At 38.0% G+C, this 25020-nt stretch overlaps 1 protein-coding gene and 1 long non-coding RNA gene across 4 annotated transcripts in view; one reads left to right on the top strand and one right to left on the bottom strand.

Annotated features, from left to right (window-relative positions):
- Nucleotides 1-454: 454 nt before the first annotated feature.
- On the bottom strand, nucleotides 455-12629 carry LOC126473454 (uncharacterized). Of its 2 annotated transcripts, none has more exons than XR_007586467.1 (3): nucleotides 12308-12629; nucleotides 8914-9111; nucleotides 455-3120 (listed from the first exon to the last, which is right to left on the bottom strand). It is a non-coding gene; the product is annotated as an uncharacterized LOC126473454 (long non-coding RNA). The 2 variants fall into 2 exon arrangements; XR_007586466.1 differs by lacking the exon at nucleotides 12308-12629 and adding an exon at nucleotides 11568-11654.
- A 54-nt stretch (nucleotides 12630-12683) lies between these two features.
- LOC126473452 (ATP-dependent RNA helicase SUV3 homolog, mitochondrial) overlaps nucleotides 12684-25020 on the top strand; it is a 78687-nt gene continuing 66350 nt past the window's right edge. The window contains exons 1-4 of one of the 2 annotated variants that reach the window (XM_050100509.1): nucleotides 12684-13120; nucleotides 13195-13417; nucleotides 16507-16675; nucleotides 23260-23371. In XM_050100509.1, the coding sequence (XP_049956466.1) occupies nucleotides 12790-13120; nucleotides 13195-13417; nucleotides 16507-16675; nucleotides 23260-23371 (835 nt within the window). In that variant the 5' untranslated portion in view covers nucleotides 12684-12789. The remainder of the gene's footprint in view (nucleotides 13121-13194; nucleotides 13418-16506; nucleotides 16676-23259; nucleotides 23372-25020) is intronic. The other variant, XM_050100508.1, reaches the window with a different exon arrangement.

Below are 25020 nucleotides of genomic sequence, written 5' to 3'. Positions count from 1 at the left end.
AATAACTGCTCATATATTATCAGGAAGGAGAACTTCATTCTTCTTCTTCTTCTTCTTCTTCTTCAGGTCTTCTTTTGCATCTTCACAGGACCAGTCACCTATGACAAAGTCCTTGTGATGAGGGTGTTTCACCCAGTCTGTCATGATACTAACTACACCAGGTACCGACAGGTAGTTGACATATATAGAAAAATACACTTGAAAGGATAATAATAGTATGTGTAGACAGCATAGTTCGATCACTTATACGACTGAGCTATATTGACTACACAGAGAAAACAGCTAAATATTTTACCCATGAGGAGTAACTTGATCAATCATCATCTCAATAACTTGTGTAGCACTGAAAAAATTAATAATTGCAATACTTTGACTATAATGAGAGAGGTATGGAATAAAACACAAACATGTTTTGAGATTATATATATACAAATTATTTATTTATTTTAATATCATACATAGGGTGTTGTGTTTCAGGAGTATCATTACAATCTGTATGTATCTTCTTCTTTGCACCTGTATAGCATTTACCAAATAAAGCTTTCTGACATGCAATAAATTCAGCGTGTATCTCCCTCAAGCCAACAGATGCCTCACAGTACTCCGGTTTTTCACACACACATTTAATGTGTTTCTCTTTAGGTTCAGCATTCTTGCGCAAACAAAGGTGCTGCTTAAGATCGTCACATGTGCACTATGTACATGTAGGGAGTTTACAACATCATTTTATGCAGAGTGTATGCTAGGCAACCAACAGCTCAGTCTGTCCAATGCAAGATGTATGGCATTTTCCAGATTGTATAACTTCATAATGGAGGCATGTCTTAGATAAACACAGTTGTCACCTGATTTCACACATAATGCACAGTCATCATACACTGTTGTAATAGAAAGTGTCACACCAATAAGACGAATGTCTTGGGAGAACGAGTTGAATAATACTCTGTAGTCACCGGCTGACTGATATAACGCTTTGCACGACACGTTTCGTACCAGTCGAACTCGGAAATTGGCACTTTAACACATTTTCAATCTCCATTCTCGCTTACAAGCCCCAGACATGATGCACTTCTATAGCAATTTTCACACGTTTCAATCCACTGGGAGTTAAATTGTATGTGGAGGTGAAAAGCATAGGTGCACTCGACGCCTTCTCATTCACAGTATCTGGACTCTGTCGTTGCACTATCACTAGGATGTTCTGCAGGGATGGGTCATATATTGGTAACCAGTACTGATCTCCATCTTAGCATTTAACACCACCAGTGACAGCATTCGATGTGTCGGGGGCAGATCGCGTGTCCTCATGACACAAATCGATGAGTGGGATGGACAACAGCAGCTCCTTGTTCTGCTCCAGCAAGTGGGCTAAGTGCGCTACAGGATCCAATGTGGCCGCTACTGGTTCAGACGTGTCGGAGGTTGTTGCCGCCACAGGTCTAGAGGTTGATGCAGGTCTCAACTGGGTGGCACGCAAGGTTGCTACAGGCCCAGTCATGACAGTGGAGCTAGGAATGTTGGCGCTCGATCCTGCTGGCTTGGACACATCGAGGGCTACTGCTGCTTTTTTGTTCCAGTTGCTGGTATTCTCTTCAGGACCTCATTTTTGTTGAGAGAATAAATTCCAGTTGCCCTGAGACCAGCTTTCTCTTCTATAGATCCATTTTCACCTAAGCTGTCAAGACATGCCTTGATCAATCTGGGAAAGTTACCTTTAGGCACTCTTCCCCAATATTTAGATTTCCTCTGATTCAGAACTCCCACCAACTTTATCCTTAATGTTCTAAAAAAGACAACATCAAGTGGTTAATAGATGTGAGTGAAATCAGAAGGCAGAAGCAGAAATCAGATGTTATTCGTCTCACATTCTTGAATTACAGATGGTGAAATGTGAGAAACTCAGTTGTCACCAAGTATTACTTTTGGCAAATTGCCATCAAGACGACTGAAATTAGGCAGCACAAGAGAATAGAAGTAATCTTCAAATATGGCCTTACTGAGCCAAGAGTACTTTGATCAATTGTACCATGTGCCTTCAGGTCCCCCTTCAGCCCAGGAACATTATAAAAAAAATTTGTTGTACTGTAAGATGTCTGACTCAGTAAAAGGATGGTTGCTCATAAAGATTACACAAATGATGCATATTGTGCTTACCGATAAATAGTGTGGAAATCGTATATCTTGATGCGTCACTATTCTGCTATCACACCACTGCTACCCCATTTCCCAAAATTTGTTTTCTGCCAGGACCATCAATAATGTTCATTTCATCATACACTGAAGAGCCAAAGAAATTGGTACATCTACCTAATATCGTGTAGGGGTCCTGCAAACATGCAGAAGTGTCACAACACGACGTGGCATAGACTCAACTAATGTCTGAAGTAGTGCTGGAGGGGACTGACACCATGAATCCTACATGGCTGTCCATAAATCCGTAAGAATTTGAGGGATAGGAGACCTTTTCTGAACACCACGTTGCAAGGCATCACAGATATGCTCAATAATGTTCATGTCTGGAGAATTTGGTGGCCAGCGGAAGTGTTTAAACTCAGAAGAGTGTTCCTGGAGACACTCTATAACAATTCTGAACGTGAAGGGTGTCGCATTTTCCTGCTGTAAGTGCCCGTGCCGGTCAGAATGCACAATGGACATGAATGCAGGTGATCAGACAGGATGCTCACGTACATGTCACCTGTCAAAGTCGTATCTAGGGTCCCATATCACTCCATCTGCACACTCCCCAAACAATTAGATCCTCCACCAGCTTGAACAGTCCTCTGCTAACATGCAGGATCAATGGATTCTTAAGGTTATCTCCATACCTGTACATGTCCATCTGCTTGATACAATTTGAAATGAGACTCGTTTGACCAGGCAACATGTTTTCAGTCATCAACAATCCAATGTCGGTGTTGACAGGCCCAGGCGAGGTGTAAAGCTTCGTATCCTGCAGTCATAAAGGGTACACGACTGGGTTTTCGGCTCCGAAAGCCCATATCGATGACATTTCGTTGAATGATTCGCACACTGGCACTTATTGATGGCCACAGGCGCCGACTCCATGGGGCCTGATGGGGGCCCAAGCCCCCTCAAAAATTCGTTTTGGGTGGTGGAGACCTGCAATAATTTAAGAAAATTATTAGTTATATTATGCTTTGTAAAATCACAAAATTATATTGCAGTTTTTTACTTTCCTTGTTTGACGATATTTACCTTTTAAAATACATTCAGTAATAAGTTAAAACAAATAATTATTATGGTAGTAAGCAGGTTAACTGAAAACGAGTGGTGTGAATCATGATATTGTTATGGTGGTGCGGGCACACTTTAGAGTTTGTCCCAGTGTGCAAACCTTTGGGTAAAGTCTAGCATCGGCGGGCCAGCGATGTGGCTGTGGCGACATCAAAAGGACTGGAGCAGAAGTGCCTGGAACCCTCCACCTCACGTCAACTTGATGCTTCAAGACATTACGATGCCGTGGCTATATAAAACCCACCTTGCTGTCACAGTCATTCAGTGTGAATAGTGTCATTCAGTGCATGTTGCAGACGAGTTTAGTGTTCCAACTTTATGTGTCTAGTGGACTATTTTATATGCGTATATTTTATTCGATTACTTTAGTCTCTTAGTGAATTAAGTTTGCAATGGATAAATTTGTTACCAAAAAGGCGAGCTTGGAAGTTGATACAGTAAGTTAACCTCCAACAATTATTGTGTCGTCAATTGCTTCGTCGTTTTAAGGTGAGAACTGTTCATAGCTGAAATCTGGACAATCCAGTAATGGAAGATCATTTCAGAAGTCTTGGTTGATCAAATATACATGGCTAGAATATGAAGCAACTACTAAAGAAGTTTTTTGCAAAACCTGCAAAGAGGCAGATGCTAAAAATCTATTACAATTTTCTTTAAAAAAAGAAGAGGCATTTACTACCATAGGGTTTTCTAACTGGAAAAAGGCCTTGGAAAAATTCTGTCTTCATGAAAATACGTTTACACATAAAGAAGGTGTTCTGAAACTAAATTATATCACTAACCAAAGTGTGGCCTCCCAATTGAATGAACAGTTAGATAGTGAGATGAAGAAAGGCCGTTTGGCTCTTGAGACAATTTTTACTACCGTGCAATTTCTATGCCGACATGGGCTAGCAATTGGAGGGCATGAAGATGTAAACTCAATTTTTTTTTTCAATTGTCGGAACTTCGAAAGAATGACATACCTCAGTTTAAAGATTGGTTAGTGCGTTCGGGATATAAGTGGACGTCCTACGATATTCAAAACGAGATCATTGATCTACTAGGAAAGTCTGTGTTGAGAAAGTTATTGGCTTCAATAAAGAAGACTGAACGTTTTTCTATTATGGTTGATAAAACAAGTGATTCTTCGATTCACGAACAAGTGTCATCTTGTATTTGTACTGTCAATGATTCCTTAATCATCAATGAAGACTTTATTGGCTTATACGAGACCCCCAACACTGAATCTATTTAGTATTTTAAAAGACGTTTTTGCTTGTCTTGATTTGTCAATGGATAACTTAAGAGAACAGTGCTGTGATGGTGCCCCGAATATGAGAGGCAAATTCAAAAGACTAAAAAAAGTTGGTTTTGGATATACAACCAAAACTATGTTATGTGCACTGCACTGCTCACAGTTTAGACTTAGCTGTTGAAAATAGTCTCCACCATCTTATGTCTATGAGGGATATTATGGCTTTAGCCAAGGACTTAATAAGCACCATAAGTGAATTCAGCAAAAAGATGGGACTTTTCAGAAGGATACACTGTGAGAGTGCCAACGACCAAGCTGGCCCACAATCCCTTTGCCCAACTCGATGGACTATGTGAGCTTCTAGTATCTTGAGAATATTGAAAAACTTTGAAGAACTTTAGAGTTTTTTGAAACATTTTCTGCAAAGGACAAAACAGAGGAAAGTTACAAATGTGCAGGCGAACTTGAGTCAATGTTACAGTTCGAGACTTACTTTTTTTACATCTTTATTGCCATACAATGAACCCAATAGAGAATGCCAATGAAAAAATTCAATGTCCTCGTCTAAGTGATGCTGATCTGCAAAAAACATATGAAGGCTTGATTTGTATATTGAATGGAAGGTGTCATAGTTCTGAAGAAATTGTGTTTAAAAGAAAAACTTTCATAAGTTGATGATTCTTCACTTCCTCGGAATCGAAGTATCCCAGAGAAGTATGAAAACAATGAAGCCAGCTCGTCACACTCTTTCAAAACCCCAAAGGAATACTACAAAGCTATTTTCATTGAAGTTTGTGAAACAGTGCAGTCTTGCATTACTGAGCGGTTTACTTCAACTGGACTCACACAGGTCATTGCAGTTGAACAAGAGTGCTTGCTTTTGTAAACAGAGGTGAAACAAATTTAGAAAACTCAACTGGGTTTTTCAAAAATGATCTAGACATTGAGAGACTGCGCTTACACTTGAATATGTTAGCTGATATTGCTAATAAGGAAACAACTGGTCTTAAAAAAATGCATGATGTAAGAAAGTACATTACACAACAGCCTGCAGTTGGAGAAATGTTATGTGAAGTAGTGCAGTGCAATAGGCTTCTCCAAGTAATTCCACTCGTGACAACAACAGCAGAACAGTCATTTAGCGTCCTTAGATGTCGGAAGTTATATCTCTGATCAACAATGGGACAGAAGCGATTGAACAACTTGGCTGTTATTCATGTCCACCGAGATGTTTTGGATGAATTGGATATCCAGTCAGTCATCAACGACTTCATATTCAGTAATGCAGTCAGACGGTCGACATTTGCACCTTTCTAAAGACACTCTAGCCCTAATAATAGCATTTAGCGAAATATTAAAAATCTTTATAAAATAGATAATTGAGTACATACATACCAGCAATGTTAAATTTTCAGTTTCGAAATATTAGTACTAGTTTAGTATTACTAATTTTACTATAGTACCACAGTACTGTATTAGTTATTTAGAAATACTTAAATATTTTTAGGCTCACTATTTATATACTTTTTGACTGAAAGTATTAGGCATACTCCATTAACTGCATTAAAGCATTTACTTTAAGATATTGTTTTTATTTAATGAACCCTGACCCTTTTTCAAGGTAAGCTTAAATTAGCTACTTCACTTATTAATCAAAGTGCTATTACTGTGCCACAGCAAAATTTTATGTTTTTATTCTTTCAATGATAGTTTATAATTTATTTAAATATAATTTCAGTCTTTTCAGAGGTATATATTCGCTGCTCTGTAATAGTCTATAAACGTGATTATTACTGTAAATTAAATTAGCTTTTTACGTAAATACCGTTAGTGCTTATGTTTTGTTTCTTTTTTCAAAGCCAAGAAATGTGTCAGGCTTGTCGAGTTTTCCTGAGTGTCGAGTTTTCCAGAATGTCGAGTTATCGAGAGTCCTAATGTTGTTCATATGTCTCTAAATTGCTTTAAAAAACTTTAAAACTCACTATTTTTCAGATAAAATTTAGAAAATTTCCTGGGGCAAGACCCCTAGTACGACCCCCCTCCAATATTTTTTTAAGTCGACGTCCCTGCTGATGGCCCAGGATTGAAACCTGCAGCAGTTTGCGGAAGGGTTGCACTTCTGTCAAATTAAACGATTCAGTCGCAGTTGGTACTGTTCTTGCAGGATCTTTTCCGACTGCGGCGATGTCAGAGATATGATGTTTTACCGTATTCTTGATATTCACAATACACTCGTGAATTGGTCGTATGGAAAAATTCCCACTTCATTGTTATCTCGGGGAAGTTTTGTCCCATCACTCGTGCGCCATCTATGACACCATGTCCAAATTCACTTAAATCTTGATGACCTGCCATTGTAGCAGCAGTAACCGATCTAACAACTGCGCCAGACAATTGTTGTCTTAAATAGGCATTGCCGATCACTGGGCCATATTCTGCCTATTTATATATCTCTGTATTTGAATACGCATGCCTACACCAATTTCTTTGGCACTTCAGTGTAGTTCATTATCAGCTCTGTAAGAACACTAGCCAAAAAAGTTTCTAATTCTTAAAATAATCCTCTTTAGTTTCATTTCACACTGCTGCTGTATAACGTTTGATGTATTCACACAGGCTTTCAGATAAGCTTCCCGTCTGTCATTTGAGAAACTACCAGGTCCGTGCCTTTCCAGGCATATTATTCTTGAATCGTGTTTCCACTACGCACTTTCGATCATGAAAAGGGTTTACTATCCAACAAATCTCAAATAATGTGAAAGGAAAACGCCATTCTGAGAATATTTTGATGCATTCTGGATATATATTTTCGTCTTCCTTGGTTAAAATGTGTGGTCGGCTGAATATCCTGGAATGATTTCCTTTTATGCGACTTTAAATTTTTAACCAAATGCCATATTTCTCAGCTTGTTTCCTATAACTTAATCCAGCTTTTAAGGTAAAGGCACCAGTAGTTGACACCTTAAGAAATGAAACTACTTTAATTTGATATTTATGAATACAAGTGGTTGTTGGGCAGAAACACAATTAATCTTCAGGTTATTTGATCTTTTGTGATTTGATATTAATTATAATTCACTATGTTAAGATACATTAAATGGTAAATAAAAATTATAGGAAAAGTATAAGTGCAGTCATCAGTAGTTGACACTAGTGAGACACGAAAGTTTCAGTAGCTGACAGGAAAAATATTCAGTAGTTGACACTAAATAAATAACTTTAGTCTACACATCACAGTCAATACTGTTTTGGAATTCATATTTCAAATGTTCATTAGTGATATTTGAGAGTGGTGGACTAATAACACTAACATCATTTTCATCAACATAAAAAACTTTTTTCTGTCAGTTGCAAGATTTTAGAGCCATTACTTTTATTTCACCATCCTCAAACACACGCTGAACAATACAAACATATTTGAAATATCTCTTCTTTCCAGGAAAAGAAACAAGAAGAAATTCACCATTTTTATAAAATTTATTCGTATTTTCTTCTTTGTTTGCTGTTTCTTTTACTGTTATAATTGTTTGATCAGAATTGTCATCTTCCTTTGTCTCAGATGTCTGCAAATCACTATCAGGGAGCATACTAATGTCATCCACACTGCTGCCTGACTCACTACAGTCTTCATCTTCGGAATCTGAGGACACTGAAATTGTTGTTTTCTTGTGCACTTTCGGCTTTCTATGATGCTCTGCTTTAGTTTGCTTCTTGGGTATCTTAGCAATCTCAGAATGTTCTTTCTTTTGTTTTCGTGTTTCTGCTCTCTCAGCTTTTAGTCTTTCTCTTTGTAACTTCAGTTGTTCACTCTTAGAATGGTATTTGTGCCACTGGTTGGATGTCACAACACTTGGAAGTTTTTTTCTTAATCTTATTTTCTCTTGTTTTCCTGTATTCTGTGGCCAAAATAATGCATGCTTGAATGGGGAGGGGATTAGTTGGTCCCATGATTTCCTATGAATATTTCCGCTAGAAGCACACTAAGGAAAATCAGAATTTTTCATTTAATTTTTGGGTGTGACACATTGGTCTGTTACATTAGTCTCCTCTCTTTCATTATTTTGGTTGTTGCTTGCCAAGCTTTTCATGTCTTCCTGTTTTATTTTCGATTACTTCATTATTTTGTTTTTCATCTGGGTGGACATTTCCTTCCTCCACTTCTTTATTTTGATTTGCCACACAGTTGTTTGTGTCATCAACAGATTGGGAAAGGATAGAATTATGACAATCATTTTTAATTTCCTTCCAAAACAAAAATAAAGACTGGGCATTTATATTTCTTCCCACACATCACTAGAAGATTCAAAACATGAAAGTTTATCTTTCCCAATGTATGTTTCTAGAACCTCTAATCCAACTCTTAAGTTTAATTTTTCAGAGGTGGCAGTTCTGTGAGTAGTAAGTATAACATCATCACTCACTGTTGGAATTTTTGAGTAGTCTACAGCCTCTGAATTCCATGGAACAAGTCCAGTTCTCCTAAATCCATTCTGCAGAACAGACAGTTTAATGAACTCATCCAAAGTTTGTTCCAGTAAGGGTGTAAAATGGATCTTCTTAAGCACTGGTTGATCCAAATGTTCCAATCTCCACTGATGTACCTTGTTTTTCCAACTTTCCTTTAACAAAAGAAAGACAGCACCATACATAGGTTGAAGAAGATGTGTAGAATTTAGAAGCAAAGCTACAAGTATTACCCCATGCTCATTACAAAACTTATTAGTGTGTAAGGAGAGTTGTGACACGTGGCCATCAATAAACACAATGACTGGCAGTGGTATTTTCTTTTCTAGAAGGTAAGGATGGAAAACATTCGTTATAAATTCAAAGAATAACGGACCTGTCACCCAACCTGTTTCAGATTTACCTATTCCCCAATGTTTTTGTACACTTTATGCTAGTTCCTGTGGTATTCCAATGTACCGGGTGATCAAAAACTCAGTATAAATTTGAAAACTGAATAAATCACGGAATAATGTAGATAGAGAGGTACAAATTGACACACATGCTTGGAATGACATGGGGTTTTATTACAACCAAAAAAATACAAAAGTTCAAAACATGTCCGACAGATGGCGCTTCATCTGATCAGAATAGCAATAATTAGCATAACAAAGTAAGACAAAGCAAAGATGATGTTCTTTACAGGAAATGCTCAATATGTCCACCATCATTTCTCAACAACAGCTGTAGTTGAGGAATAATGTTGTGAACAGCACTGTAAAGCATGTCTGGAGTTATGGTGAGGCATTGGCGTCGGATGTTGCCTTTCAGCATCCCTAGGGATGTCATTTGATCATGATACACTAGCGACATCAGGTAACCCCAAAGCCAATAATCGCACGGATTGAGGTCTAGGGACCTGGGAGACCAAACATGTCGAAAGTGGCGCCTGAACACACGATCATCACCAAATGACACGTACAAAAGAGATCTTTCACGTATCTAGCAATATGGAGTGGAGCACCATCCTGCATCAACATTGTACGTTCCAGCAGGTGTTTATCAGTCAGGTTGGGGATGATGCGATTCTGTAACATATCGGCGTACCTCTCACCCATCACGGGAGCAGTTACAAAACCAGAACCACACATTTCCTCGAAGAAAAAAGGCCCGATAATGGTAGATGTGGTAAATCCAACCCATACCATGACTTTCTCGTCGTGCAATGGAGTTTCCACGACCTTTCTAGGATTTTCAGTAGCCCAAATTCTGCAGTTGTGGGCATTGACAGACCCTCGGATCGTGAAATGAGCTTTGTCGGCCCACAACACGTTACTCAACCAATCTTCATCTTCTGCCATCTTTTGAAGCTCCCACACTGCAAATTCCCTCCACTTCACTAAATCGCCAGGTAACAGTTCATGATGCCAATGGATTTTGTATGGATAGCATCGGAGGGTACGCCTCAGTGCCAACCAAACAGTAGTGTATGGAATGCCGGTGCGACGTGAGACTGCATGAGCACTGACTTCCCCACGCATAGACGTACCCGCTAGTCTCCATTTCTTTCTGAACTGTCTCAGCAGCATTACACCTTGTGCTCGGTCGGCCACTATGGGGTCTATCGTCTAAACAACCCGTGGCTTCGAACTTCGAAATCATTCTCACCACAGCTGCATTTGTCAATGGACCTTTACCCGTTCGAATCCCATTCCTATGGCGATAGGATCGTAATGCTGAACTAGCACATTCCCCATTCTGATAATACAGCTTCACTAAAAGTGCCTTTTCAGGCACGTCAACATGCTGTGACTGCTGGCGCATCTGATTCTCTCTCTCATTACAGCTCCTTTTATACACGATTGTCATGTACAGTCACTGACGTTTTGCGTTCCAGCGCCATCTGTCGGACATTTTGTGAACTATGTTTTTTTTGTTCTAATAAAACCCCATGTCATTCCAAGCATGTGTATCAGTTTTTACCTCTCTATCTACATTATTCCGTGGTTTATTAAGTTTTCAAATTTATACTGACTTTTTGATCACCCGGTATTTAAACACTGTCAATGGAGGTGCTAAATCACCATTTGCATTTCCAGTCAACAAAACCGTTAGACATTCTTTCTTGTCACTATTCACATGCTGCTACACATTTTTTTCACCTTTCGGGGCCAACACTTTGTTTGCGTTGGCGTTCAGAAAGAAAGCAGTTTCATCTAAATTTAAAACTCTTTCGGGACTTTGAAGAATTGGCTTAAAATTTTTCTCTGTTCAATATTTATCTATCTCATCAAACCAGTTTCTTATAGCTATGTAGGGTATCAACTACTGGATCTATACATGCAATGATAAATTTAACACAAACTCCACAGAGCTAAGCTTATGAGGAGACAAGAAATGAAAAAGGTATTTAAAAAGTTGTTGGACTCAGTAGTTGACAGATGTGCCAACTACTAAAAATAAGGAACATATTAGCACTAGTACTTGACAGCTGATCCCTGACCATACCATAACCTAAATTCACAAATATTTCACAAATTTGCTTACTTCGTTTAATACTGGAACCATCTAAAAAACTATACACAAAAAACAATAATATCTTATGTTTGCTTTGCCGCATCAAAAAACTTACCTCCTTATCGATTTCGAGAAGAAAATCAACGAAAGCAGAGAAACACAAACACACTGTTAAACTTAAAACAGAAGCACACACTTCAAGATGGCTGCTAGAAAAATATGATAGTTATCAAAATACACTGTAGATCTGTCTCTGAATAAAGCGATTTTCTTATTTTAAGAACTTTTATTTTAAAGTGTCTTCTACTGGTGTTCTGTCGACTACCGGTGCCTTTACTTTACATCGGCAATTTTCCAAATTTTCATCCAGAAAATCACTACAAGTCTTAGCACCAACAGTTCTAGACCATGGTAATATACCCAGTTTGCCTGCAATCAAATTAAGAATAGCATTTACTTCCTATGTGTCCTTTCAGCAGTTCAGTAAGGAAAATAAATAATATTTTATGTATTTAACTTTTAACTTGGAGCAGGCATGTAACTTGGGACACACTGTACCAAGTTAGTATCAAAATGTCAATTTAGTGATTTTTTTGTTTCCCAGACAATAATAGGTTAGCACACATGAAAACTTAATGAGGCTACATTCTGTCATATAAGAGCGGTTATGTTTGATGTTATCATATATGTTGGAACTGTGGAGCAAAAGTTCTTCAATGGTTTATTTCAGAGGGGCTGAAAAGTAAAAAATTTAATAATTATATTTGTTACTTAGTTCTAAAAACACCCAGTCAAACCGAGAAAATGTTCAGCTCTACTTTTGAGAGACATTCACATAAACACAACAAAACTCACCTAATATGGGTGCCAACTATGAAGATTTGAATATAACATATCACGTTTGCCCAAGTTAAGAAGTATGTTCCAAGTTAGCTCACTTCACGGTGTCGTTGGTAAAAATGTTGAGATTGTGGCAATGACACAAGCGTCGTACAACGTAGGTGACGATTATGAAGAAACACACACTTGAGCCACTCAGTATAAGTAATGTGGTAGATATAACAAGGATATCTGACGTGACTCAGTTCGCCGATATTGGCACGAAAATACACTCATTTTAATAATTTTTTCCGTTGATGGTCTCGTGCCTCTACAACAAATACCGACAGTCGTTTTAGTGAGTTCGGTTGTCGATTGTTTAATAGGTGCATAGAGCACGTTGTTACCCCTGCAAAGTAGAGTTTCTCTTTTGTTCGTATGTTGTTTACAGTTGCCGCATTTGTTTTGAAAACATTTTTGAAGCTGAATATGTTTTCCTATGATAAAAAATTGTAGTTATGTCGACTGGGATGCTTAGTTTTTATAGAAAGTTTCTCGTGACGTGCACCTCATCCAAAACAAATATCCGCCTCGTTACATATTCGGTTCTGAAATCAAGACGAAAATGTGTGAAAAGTTGTGTCCTGTATTCTCAGATTCGTGGAAAGAAGGACGATTCAAATTTATCACATTTGTTTGTGCCTGTACCTATAAAACCGAATCCAGATGACATCAATGTTGGAGAAGAGTTGACAGGCACTCTTAACAAACGTGATTTATTGAAAGTGTTAAACCAATTTTATCAGAAGAAAGAAATCAAACTACTCGCCTTAGAAAATGGGCTAGACAGTAAGTGTAAGTCTATTTTAAAAAACCCACACGCAGATGGCTTTGTAGTCTTTTGAAATAATTTTGTGTTTCAGGTTACCTCCTGCATCAGGCTTATGTTAACTTTCGTCAGTATTGCGTGGAAGCAGCTACACTGCCTGTCGACCTGCACGTTGTTATAAGTGATATTTTACAGGGCGCAGGACATATTGATGACATATTTCCATATTTCATACGTCATGCGAAACAAATGTTCCCACATCTTGACTGCATGGACGATTTAAAGAAAATAAGTGATCTCAGAACGCCTGCCAACTGGTAAAACTAATGACATATTTTTATGTAGGTAGTTTATGTGATTGGTATAGTTACCATACAATACAAATGGTGGGTTCGTTTGGTGGAGGACGGGTGCGGGTGGGGGGAACAACATCAGTCTTATGGCAGATGAATTATATATTGAATGATAATGTGTGTGACATAAAGGTATGTCACCTTTAACGTGCATATGATACATCTTGTGAGAAATAGATTCTAATCTCCATTTTCAATATAATGAAAATGTTTTGTGTCCACAGTGTGACTATTCATCTTCTCATTTGTTAAGAAAGAAGGAAAAGTTTGAGAGAGGCATGTTATTATTACCTGTGTAAAGAATTCTGTTTACTTTTGCGGATAGATATTTAAGACCTGCTACAGTTACAAAATCAAACAATGTGGGATCTTTAACAACATGGATTGAGCTTACTGTGAGGAAATTCTGCCTATGTTAGGGGATAGAACATATTCAGAGATTGACAAAAGTGAGATTTTGGTGGCATTCTTTCTGACGCATTTTCCAATTTTTTTAAGCTTCAAAATTGCCCTTTCACACATCACTACCTTTTGTTCTAAAGGAAGATTGTTAACAAGTGTTTAGCCTTTTGAATCACACATTATTTTCCTTATCATGTATGGAAATTTGTCCCTCTTCGTGTTATCCAAAGTGTTTTCCTTGTCTGTTTAGCTCATACATACAGACATGATCTTAATAAATCTCTCTCCTAATGCCCGTAACAGCCATATAGCATATCTTGACCACTTCTTTTTTTGATTAAAATTGTTTCCCACACATGATGCAGAAATACAGGAACTACGCATAAGTAGTGGGAGACACACTTCATGGGAGAGAGGACCGCCCACTCTCACACACCACCTACCCAAGTCTGATTAGCACCTGTTTAAAGCAGTGCATGTTAAATATAACTGTTTGCTAACTATAGTTATTGAAGTAGAATACTGCAGAATTTGAGTGCTGCTGAGAGAAGTGTGATTATTGATAGTGGTCAATTTTAATATTTCATTTGTCACAAAGTATGTTGGGTTTGTTGTACTGGAGAAACGGAAATGAAAGAAAATTGAGCCTCATAAGAGATTCCCATAATGTGGGAGATGACTATTCTTGAATATTTTTATTTGTGTTAAAGTTGAACTAACTAGTGGTGTAACAGAAGTTAAAAAATACTTCAGTGATCAGGGGCTCAAGGTGAATGTCACCGAGTCTCGACTATTGACATTTAAAACAGGCAGTTCTTATCACAACAATATGAATAGTGTATGTAATATCTCTGCAACAGGAAATGGTAACTGTAAATTCCTGGGTGTATATGTTGATGAAAATTTGTGGTGGACATACCACATTAATTTCGAATGCGGAAAAGTCAGTAGTGCCATATATCTCCTCAGCCAACTCGCAAAGATAGTTCCTAGCCAAGCACTGAAATTAGTATATTATGGAACACTTTACCCCTTTCTGAATTATGGGATTGAACGATGGGCTGTGCAGCTGATGTACATTTAAAAAGAATACTACTACTACTACTACTGAAAAGAGCAATAAGACTTATACATGGGATGGGACATAGAGATTCATGTTGTGAAGTGTTTGTGCAGCACGGATATCTGTCAATATATTCTCTGTATATCTTCAAAATAGTTGTATTTTTTATAAGTCAACCAACAGAAGCTATCAAGGACAGTGATGTACATGATCACAACACTAGAACGAAGTGTAACTATTTCCGTAACAGAACAATGTTAAAAATGAATGATAGAATTCCATATATCAGTGGTTTGATTTGGTATAACAAGCTACCAAACTCTCTAAGAACGTATACAGGAAATGTTTTTAAAACAAAATCTTTTCTAATAGCAAAATGTTTATATTCTTTCAATGCATTTTAAGATAGTGATTGTAGCATGAGGCATTAGCACATCAGTTTTAATGTGATAAATGTAAAAAATAGACGTAAGAAGCAACAGCTACAGAATATAGTGTATTTTATAAGTATGAATATAACCGTAGTATTAAGTCTGACGTTTGCAAAAGCCATCATTACGATGGCTCCACGCAAAGAAAATGTAAATAAATAAATAAATAAATTTCCTGAAGGAGTTATGTATAGTTCCAGTTGGGCAGACAAGTATACCGTGTATCAGTGGCTGCAGAACTATAGAAACTGCATATTATGACATAAAGTGTGGACCTATGTAGTGCTCATAGCAAAATAGCTCCAGATCAGGAACTTTATACTGTTGGTCATGGGTGGTGGCATGTATTATAAGCATGCCTGGTTTGGATGATTAGTTTATTGGGTAGATGACCAAATGTGTTGATGCTGCCATCTAATAAAGTTAACACTAAATTACTTGCATTTGTTCTTGCTTTAGCATTTAGAACATATTTAAAGCGAAAAACCAAGGAGTTTGGTTGTTTACGGTAGTCTGAAATTGTATGTGAAAGTTTTAACACGTCATGAAAGCTTCATAGAGGGCTTAAGAGTATAGAAAAAAAGATTATAAAACATAATGTTCTGGTGACAAAAAAATTAAGTAATAAAAGCTGCACAATTTGTCGTAGAATGGAAAGTGCACTCATTGTGTTTGTAACATTGCAGAAGCAGCTCAATTATTAATTTACAATGCTTATAATAATTGTAGAGTGCTGCTGGTGGTCCATACTGCACAAATGGTTTAAGTGCTGTGGGAGGGAATGCCATTTCTAAAACATTTAGGGATTGAAAAACATTAGAAACTGGATGATTACTGCTTTTGACAGAATTGTAGATGACCTTTACATCTGAATGTGACACATCTAGGCTTACCAACACTGATTAAATATGTAATTGTTAGTGGTAAGGTGCTCTTTTTAGAAGTTTTTATAGGGTGGGAGGTGTTTCTTTTCAGTTTGTCACACCACTTATTGACAAACTCCTATCCAACAATTTTTTTACCGTTTAACTCACTGCAGGAATCTTTGGGAAAAATATATTTTGTTGAACAAAAGTCATTAAGAGTTCTACTTGTTACAGAGCTAATGTGTGTTTGACTGTCAGGTAACCACTGACAATTTATTTTTATTTTGGAAGGTATCCAAATGCAAGGTCATTAACGAGGAGAATAGTATTCCATGCAGGGCCTACAAACAGTGGGAAAACGTACCATGCACTTGAAAGGTTCCTCGCTGCAAAATCAGGAATATATTGTGGCCCCCTGAAATTACTGGCATCTGAAGTTTTCAAGAAAGCCAATGAAAGGGTAAGTTTTTACTTTTCTTATAAATTTATGTCAGTGTACTTTGGTACTATGTATCAACAGGAAAATTCACTTGAAAAAACTTTGAAGAAACAGAACAGAACAGGAAAATTCACTTCAGAAAACTGTGAAGAGATGTAACAGTTGATGTACATTCCATCAGGAGGCGAAATTTTAAGGTCTGTCAATAAGACACATATTAAAGTATGAACAACTAACTTCCACGACGGGAGTGACTCAACTGTTGTGAAAGCAAGGGGAGACAAAGATGGAGCATCAGAGAGAATATGGTATACATTGCAAACACTCACCATAGATGACAGAACAGAGTGAGAAATGAACACGAATTAAGAGGAAGAAAAATGAATTATTGTAGTTTACAAGTAGGAAGAAATCAGAAAAGAAAGTGGGAAGATAACCAAAGGCCAAAGGTAGTGAGGGTGGGTGGGGGTCGGGGGAGGGGTTGCATGAAGATAAAAAAGTAAAAGGTTATAGAAAAAATGAATAAATAAATAAAATGTAAAAAATTAATAAGAAAGTGGTGATTTGTGTTAACAGGGATTAAGTACAGGAGAGAAGTGGGATATCAACATACGCTAGATAGCAAGTTTCCATCCCCAGAGTTCAGGGTGGTGAGAGGATCCAAATAGCATGTGTGGTGTAGCAGACTTTAGGGTACCTGGATTCGTGTTACAGAGCATCCTCGGCAACTGTGGACTAGGTGGCCGCATAGTAGACTGTTTGTTGCTTCGTACCTTTTCATGCACTCAACCAGCTTAGTGATTGTTATTCCTGTAAAAACATGTTGCAGTGAACATGGGTTGTTTGTTAAATGATGGCAAGGTTTCACCTGTTGTTCTGTCTTAACTGTTGTAACATTTATCAAGATCGAGGGTGAAGTAAGTGATAGTGGGTGATGGTATAGTGAGATGTAGGGGATATTATGGCGGTCAGGAGGTTGACAGAAGGCGGACTATGGGTGATTCGAGAGGTATCTGGGACAGACCAAACTCTAAAATGAGGTAACTGCTCAACTGCCCAGTTTATCATCTATCAACAAGAGCAGTAGATATGGAAAACATTAACCTATAGTAACATAAATTTTTTTCTCACCGCCTTCAAAATTTTGTATAACTGCGCACAAAAGGAAATAAGTTTACCTCATGAACAAATCTCTGTATGACATTTAGGGTATACTTGTTTTTAGGAATCACCCATCTGCTTTGACCCATGATATAGTTGTGCTGTACTGTGATATGTTGTGTGACATCATCGAGCCATAGTGTGTTTGTTTTGGAGTGGAAGTGAAATGTTGTTGTAGAGGATGTAGTGTATGAAGAGGTGACATGCTCTAGAAATTTAATTATGGGTGGTGATGTGTATGTGAGGTATGCTCATGTGTCAGTTAGTGTGCTTTAGTCATCGTGATGTGGAGTGCACAAATTACATGATGAACAATGGAGTATTTTATGTAGAGTATTATCATATAAAACAGAAGATGTTGTAGGTACCTGGACAAAACTGAGTAAGTGGTCAGTGTTTTTAATTAAATCATGGGAGAAGGTATATGGACCAATATTTGTTAATATATCGAACATCTGACTATATTGTTTACAAACATTGATCCACCTGCATTTTCCCATGATTTAATTAAATAAATTATCCTAATTAAAACACAGTGATCTACTTACAATGTTTATTGCAAACTATTTTCTAAAGGGTTGTGCCATCTTGTTCTATCTGACTCATCATTTGATTTTTTCACCTCCCATAATTCACCACACATACAGTTACCAACTGCAACATGCGACAGAAAAGCTGCAGACACTGTAAGTGCACTTTACCCTAGGTTGTGCTGTATAGGTGAACGTGATATTTATTGGGATACCAACTTTTGTAGTTGGGAGGGGTGGGGGTGGGGGAGGAAGGGCGGGGGGGGGGGGGGGGACAGAACAGAACAGGAAAATTCACTTGAGAAAACTGTGAACCGTTGACGTACATTTCATCAGGCGGCGAAATTTTAAGGTTGAACTGGGGACTGGACACCAGCTTTTGTATTTGTCGGGAGGAGGATTATTGGTATTTTGCTCTGAGGTTGAGCCATGCAGGTGAACTGGAGATTTGGATACTAGCAATTGTAGTTGTGTGTGGGGGGGGGAGGGGGGCTATGTGTAGGGTTGAGCTATATAATTTAACTGGAGATTGGAATACTGTGATCTGATGGTGTGTTTTGTATGGTTTTGTTGGGTTTCATTTTTTGGCTGTTTCAGGTGTTTCATCTTGAATGGTATTGTTTTTATTATTGAATTTTTAGTTTGACCCTGCCCAAAACCCACTTTTTCTGCAGTTTTTGTTCTGATTTTATTGGCTTTAGTCTGCACATTGTTTCGCATGGTATTCATATTTTTGTGGGTATTATGATCAGTGTTTTGGTTGCCATGTTTGATGCGTTTTAAGCAGGGATTTTTGGCATGGTGATGATGTCATCGATCAGACCTTGTTGCTGACAGGATCTTAAATTCTGCCTTCCTTACTTTTTTCATATGATTTATCAACAAATCTATTAAGTTCCACCATCATTATTTATGAATATAACTGTTACCAAAGTATTAGCCAGAATTTGCCTCCTGAGATGCCAACTGGCTCCCATAATGATATTTGATACTTTGAAAACGGTATCAATTTGCACTGATTTATTTGCTGTTGCTTCTCCATTCTCCTCCTCAGTTCACTTTCCCTAATTTTCTCACTTATGATCTGCATTGTATACATCTCTTCATCAGTGTTATACTTCTGTTATTATTTCCTCTCTCATATATTTCAATTCCACATAATATTTTTCTTATTATTTATTCTCATTAATTTTAAGGTTTTTTGGTTGCATATTATTATTCTGGTATCTTGCACGAGTACTCTCTTGATCCTTGTTTTTAGATGATTTATTATTTTGTGGAGTGTTTTTGAAACATCATGGGACCGGAAAAGACCAAACAGTTTTTGAATGTACAGACTTGTTTCATTCAATTTTAAAGAGTCAGAGATTATGTAAGTATTGTTCAGAAAGCTGAATGAAAACAGCAAATACAAAAGGCACTATAAATAAAGGCATGATTCGGCATGGTGTAACAAATTAAGGCACACTGCATAGGGAAAGGCAGCTGTTACATTAAGAACCATTTGAATAAATACACGAATCGACTTATGTGATGTTACAGCATTATACTGAGACAATGACAATCAGTATAATAGGGACTGTGTAGCAAATAAGTGCCAACATAATTTTGATAGTTTCAAACAGTTGCTGTAAGCCAAGAGATAGATTGCCAAACAAGAGCTGACACTGGCTGTATGCACAATAAAATTGAACATTTCAGCGTCGTATCCAGTTTTATAGCTGTCAGTGGAGAAGTACTGTCTGTGGTAGTGGAGCACAGGATGCAGTTGCTCTCTGTGAGCATTCATCTCTCTCAGTCCTCAAAATGTATGGGTACTAGAAGCATCTGCAAATCTCATCAATTTCATTTGTTCCCATTTTCTTGTGGTGAAATGCTTAATATTTAGAACTTCAGTGGTGATGGGTCATTGATGAGTCTGTCAGATACTTCCTTTCCTATGTCTAATAAGTGGATACTCCTTTTCTTTCTTACATATTAATAATATTTGTCTGTGGGTCTTGTCCATATAACAGTTTCACTTGGAGTTAGTGACAAGAGATTTCTGGAAAAACAGTATCTGTTCTCTCTGCAGTAGTTCTCTTCATTCTTCCCAGGAATATTTAATAGAAAACTATGATCTCCAGTATTGTTGATCTAGCAGTGAAAAATCAAGCATATATGTCTTCATACAGTAGGAAAGCTCTGCTAGAAAGTAAATAATTTATGTGTAAAGGAGACCACTCACCAAATAGCAGAAGCTTTGAGCCATCATCAGATGCATACGAATGTAGTGGCGGGTCGTGCAAAATATGCCGGTGTGCTACAGTGAGGTGGCTATAGCCTTATCTCTTACAGTAGTAGTAACTGTAACTAAATTGAATATACTGATTTTGTGTATACAGATTGAACTATTTGAACATAGACTAAAGTCTATGATTGATAGTTTACCAGTTTGGGGAATTAAGAAGGGAAAAAAATGGCACCTGCAGAAATCGAACCCAGGTCCGCAAATTACCAGTCTATGCTATAGACAACTTGCCAAAGATGGAGTTTTGATAATGGCACTTTAAAAATCACTCATACTATACACTTACACGGTGCGCTAATGCAATTTCAAAGAGAGATACTGACCTTTTGAATTCAGTCGTGTGAGGTAAATGATTGACTTCAGATTAAATATTCGCTCAAAACGTGATCTGCCCTTCCTAAAGCCACCCTGATATTCACATAAATTTCTCTCCAGCATTGTTTCTACTCTGGTATAACCTTGGGAAATTGTTATAAGCAACTGGTTGCAAAGAAAACCCTCTGTTGTTAACATCTTGTTTATTGCCTTTCTGATGTGGAAAATGTATCAGGGCCATCTTTCACTCTCCTGTGAGATTTTCGGTTTTCCAGGTTTTCTCAGAGATTAATTTTAGCTCTTTCTTTTAAAAATTTTTTTGGTAGAGACCATTTCAAAAGTTCTGCTGTAATAGAATCTTCTCTACTAACTTTATAAGGTTTTTATAACTTCTTCAATTTTTTTGATAGTTGGGGGTAAATCTTCTTATAGATTTTTATGAGTGAATTGGTTCTGGACAGTTAATAAGTTGATCAAAATTATCTTGCAAGTATTTCAAAATTATCAGTGTTATGTAAGCCAAAGTGGTGAGCCTTACCCCATGCTCTTCTGTTGTTAGACTTCCTTTTGAAGTACATCTACCTACCTTTTTAAATCTCACTTTCTCCTCTAAGGGACTACTGGGAAAGGAGCTCTTTAGTAGATCACCTAACAATCATACACGGAAAACACTGTCATACTGCCATAGCCTTTTAACTAGTAAAAGTAGTAATTTAACAACATTGAATATATTAATTATACATATGTGAGTTGAAGTAATATTTTTAAATTTTGTAACTAATAGTCTAACATTATGAGGAATGAAAGAAATTGAAAATAGAATGACATCAGCAGGAATCGAACCAGGGTTCACAATTACCAATAAGTGCTTTTTGCCACTCACCCACAGTGCCATCATGACAATGAGTCTTTAAAAAGTCATCATACTCCATGCTTGCACAATATGCTACATGCATCTTCAACGAAAAGTACTGACCTGGTACAGTGAGCAATATGGCACTAGTAGTGCCACCAGGGATGATATCACAACAAAGTGTGTGCAGTAGAAAACAGACAGCTGCAACCCATTCGCTGAGTTGATCATACTGTGGCTGAATATTTCAGAACTCAACATTGGTTTCTAGATATTGCACAGAGTGCGCTACAAAACATTTTTTATCCATTTTATTTGCATACCAGCGTGCATTTGAAGAGAACTGACATAATTTACGTGAAATTTTCAGCTTGCATTCGAAGTAAAATGGCATAATTTTGGTACAACATTTACAGTGTGCTCTAGTAGATTAGCACACAATAACCGGCTGCTACGGCACAAAGAAACTTGCTTGCTTCCCTTTCTCAAGCTAGAGACATGACCACCCCCCTCCCTCCCCCCCACCCGCATGAGGTGCGTGCACACACACACACACACACACACACACGTGCTCCTGTATAGTGTTGTTACCTTTCTTTGACTACTTAAAATACGATCCTAGCCTTGGAACAGCATTCTTTTGGTGTCAGAGATGGGCTGCAACATACACTGATTGGTAATGTCTTAATGTCAGCTGATGGAGCAACTAGAGAGAACTTAGAAATATTGTTAGTAAATGTTACCATTAGCGGAAGTATTTCCTTCAATTTTCAAAACTTACCATTCATATCTGACACATCACACAATGACATGTGCTGAAAATTTGTTTCCATCTCCAGAGAACTTGCTATACCCATGTTTTACAGCCAAGACAGTGTTGTATAAAGTATGGTGAAGGTTCACATGTGCTGACAGAAAGAAAAATAGAAACAAATAGTTTTGTTTTAATCTAAATAATACTAATTACAGAGTTTTTGTTGTTTGCACAATTCTTGGAGGAAGCTGTAAAATGATCATCTAAAAGCTGCTGAATGAAAGGACTTTAAAGCGTAGTCTGGTTGCACTTGGAACCGCAACACTGCAGTCCCCGTCTGTGACTTGAACTGCGCAACTTGTTCATGAATCAGTCTATAGTAATTTGAAAATTTGACAGATCTTCCTGTTCTTCAAGATACATGTTATAAAGTATGGGTGCAACTGCACCATTAAATACGTAAAAAAGCTTTACTCCAGTACTAATATATTATTTGACTTATATTTTGCATAACACTTCTTTAACAGCTGAACTTAGTCTATTTGCGTATTCCAATGAATGTACTTTATGTAGACTACATAAGTTTCCTTCTTTAAAAATCTGCCCTTGCAGCAGAATCATTTTATGATATTTAACTTTCACTGCTTACGTAATCATATAGTACTAACAATGCAAGGAAAATTTTATTTATGTTGGTTCCAGGGAACACCCTGCGATCTTGTGACAGGAGAAGAAAGAAAATATGCTGATCCAAATGGAAATCCTTCTGGTCACGTTGCATGCACTGTGGAAATGTCTTCAGTCACTACACCTTGTAAGTTTGGCCACTTCAGCAATGTTGAAAATTATATTTAAAGCCCACTAATATTTTGAGAAAAAGTTATTGTTGTTAAAGACACAAATAATTTTGCATAATGAGGCTGTCAAGGGAATTGAATTGGTTCATTCGGAAAGGACCTCAGTCACAATTTTATAGCAAATAAGATATTGTCAGAATAACACTCCTTCAATCAGCATAACATGCTATGATGAAAGGACCTCTGTCCCTTGCTTGTGGGGGGGGGGGGGGGGGGGGGGGAAGAAACATGAAAGGGGGTCTATCACTGACCCAAGCTCTTACTATGTATGTCAGTGGCAACTCTGAAGACAGTTGTTTCGCATATGTAATTCAACCATTTTCTTATCTCCTGGATAAAGAATAAACCCATGCTTAGCAATGGAAGAAAGTGATGTAAAGTCCAAAAAGCTACTGGGAAATTCGTCTTGTTGAAAAAAATTAGATCAACTGTGTCTTATGTGCAAAATACAAGGGCTTTGTAGACCCAACCAAGGAAACAATCTTCTTGTAGGTAAATAGCATCAGTGTTCTTCAAAGAGCTTCTACCATATAGTCACTGTCTCAGTGTGAATGATGTTACGGAGTTGCTGAGTCGCATATAGACACAACAAGAAGACTATCACAATATAAGCTTTCAGCCAACAAGGCCTTTGTCGAAAATAAATGACACACACACACACACACACACACACACACACACACACACACACACACACACACACACACACGACTGAAGCCTCTGGCAGCTGAAGCCACATGCAGCAACTGGGTGGGGTAAGGTTGGTTGGTTGGCTTAGGAGGAGGGGACCAAACAGTGAGGTCATAGGCCCCATCGGATTAGGGAAGGATGGGGAAGGAAGTCAGCCATGCCCTTTCAAAGGAACCATCCTGGCATTGGCCTGAAGCGATTTAGGGAAATCACAGAAAACCTAAATCAGGATGGCTGGACGCGGGTTTGAATTGTCATCCTCCCGAATGTGAGTCCAGTCTGCTAATCACTACAGGTGGGGTAAGGAGGAGGCGGGGGGGGGGGGGGGGAGCTGGGTATGGGTGGGGGACAGTGAAGTGCTGCTGGGGAGTGTGTAACGATGAGGTGGAGAGAGGGTAGGGCAGCTAGGTGCAGTTTGGGGGTTAGACGGTGGGCAGGGGAGAGGTGGGAGGGGGGGGGAGCAGAAAAGGAGAGAAGTAAAAAGACTGGGTGTGTTGATGGAATGAGGGTTGTGTATTGCTGGAATGGGAACAGGGAAGGGGCTGGATAGGTGAGAAAAATGACTAACAAAGGTCGAGGCCAGGAGTGTTACGGGAACGCAGAATATATTGCAGGGAGAGTGTCCACCTGTGCAGCTAAGAAAAGCTGGTGTTGGTGGGAAGAATCCATATGGCACAGGCTGTGAAGCAGTCACTGAAATGAAGGATGTCATGTTGGGCACAGAGGAGCATTCCCCTCATAACTTATTACCACCCAGGAATGGAGCAACCGAATTACATTCTCCGCCAGAGTTTTGACTATCTCTGGTTTCTTTCTTTCGTACTTTTTTAAAAAGGAACCATGTTTTGGAGCTTTTCAATGGCCAATTGTTTGGTGGGAGTATAGTTTATAGTAATGCAATTGTAGACATGTAATC

The sequence above is a fragment of the Schistocerca serialis genome, chromosome 4 (genome assembly GCF_023864345.2).
Source record: "Schistocerca serialis cubense isolate TAMUIC-IGC-003099 chromosome 4, iqSchSeri2.2, whole genome shotgun sequence".
Taxonomy (NCBI): Eukaryota; Metazoa; Arthropoda; class Insecta; order Orthoptera; family Acrididae; genus Schistocerca; species Schistocerca serialis.
The sequence above is the reverse complement of the archived record's forward strand: the minus strand, read 5'-3'. Positions and strand labels throughout refer to the sequence as shown.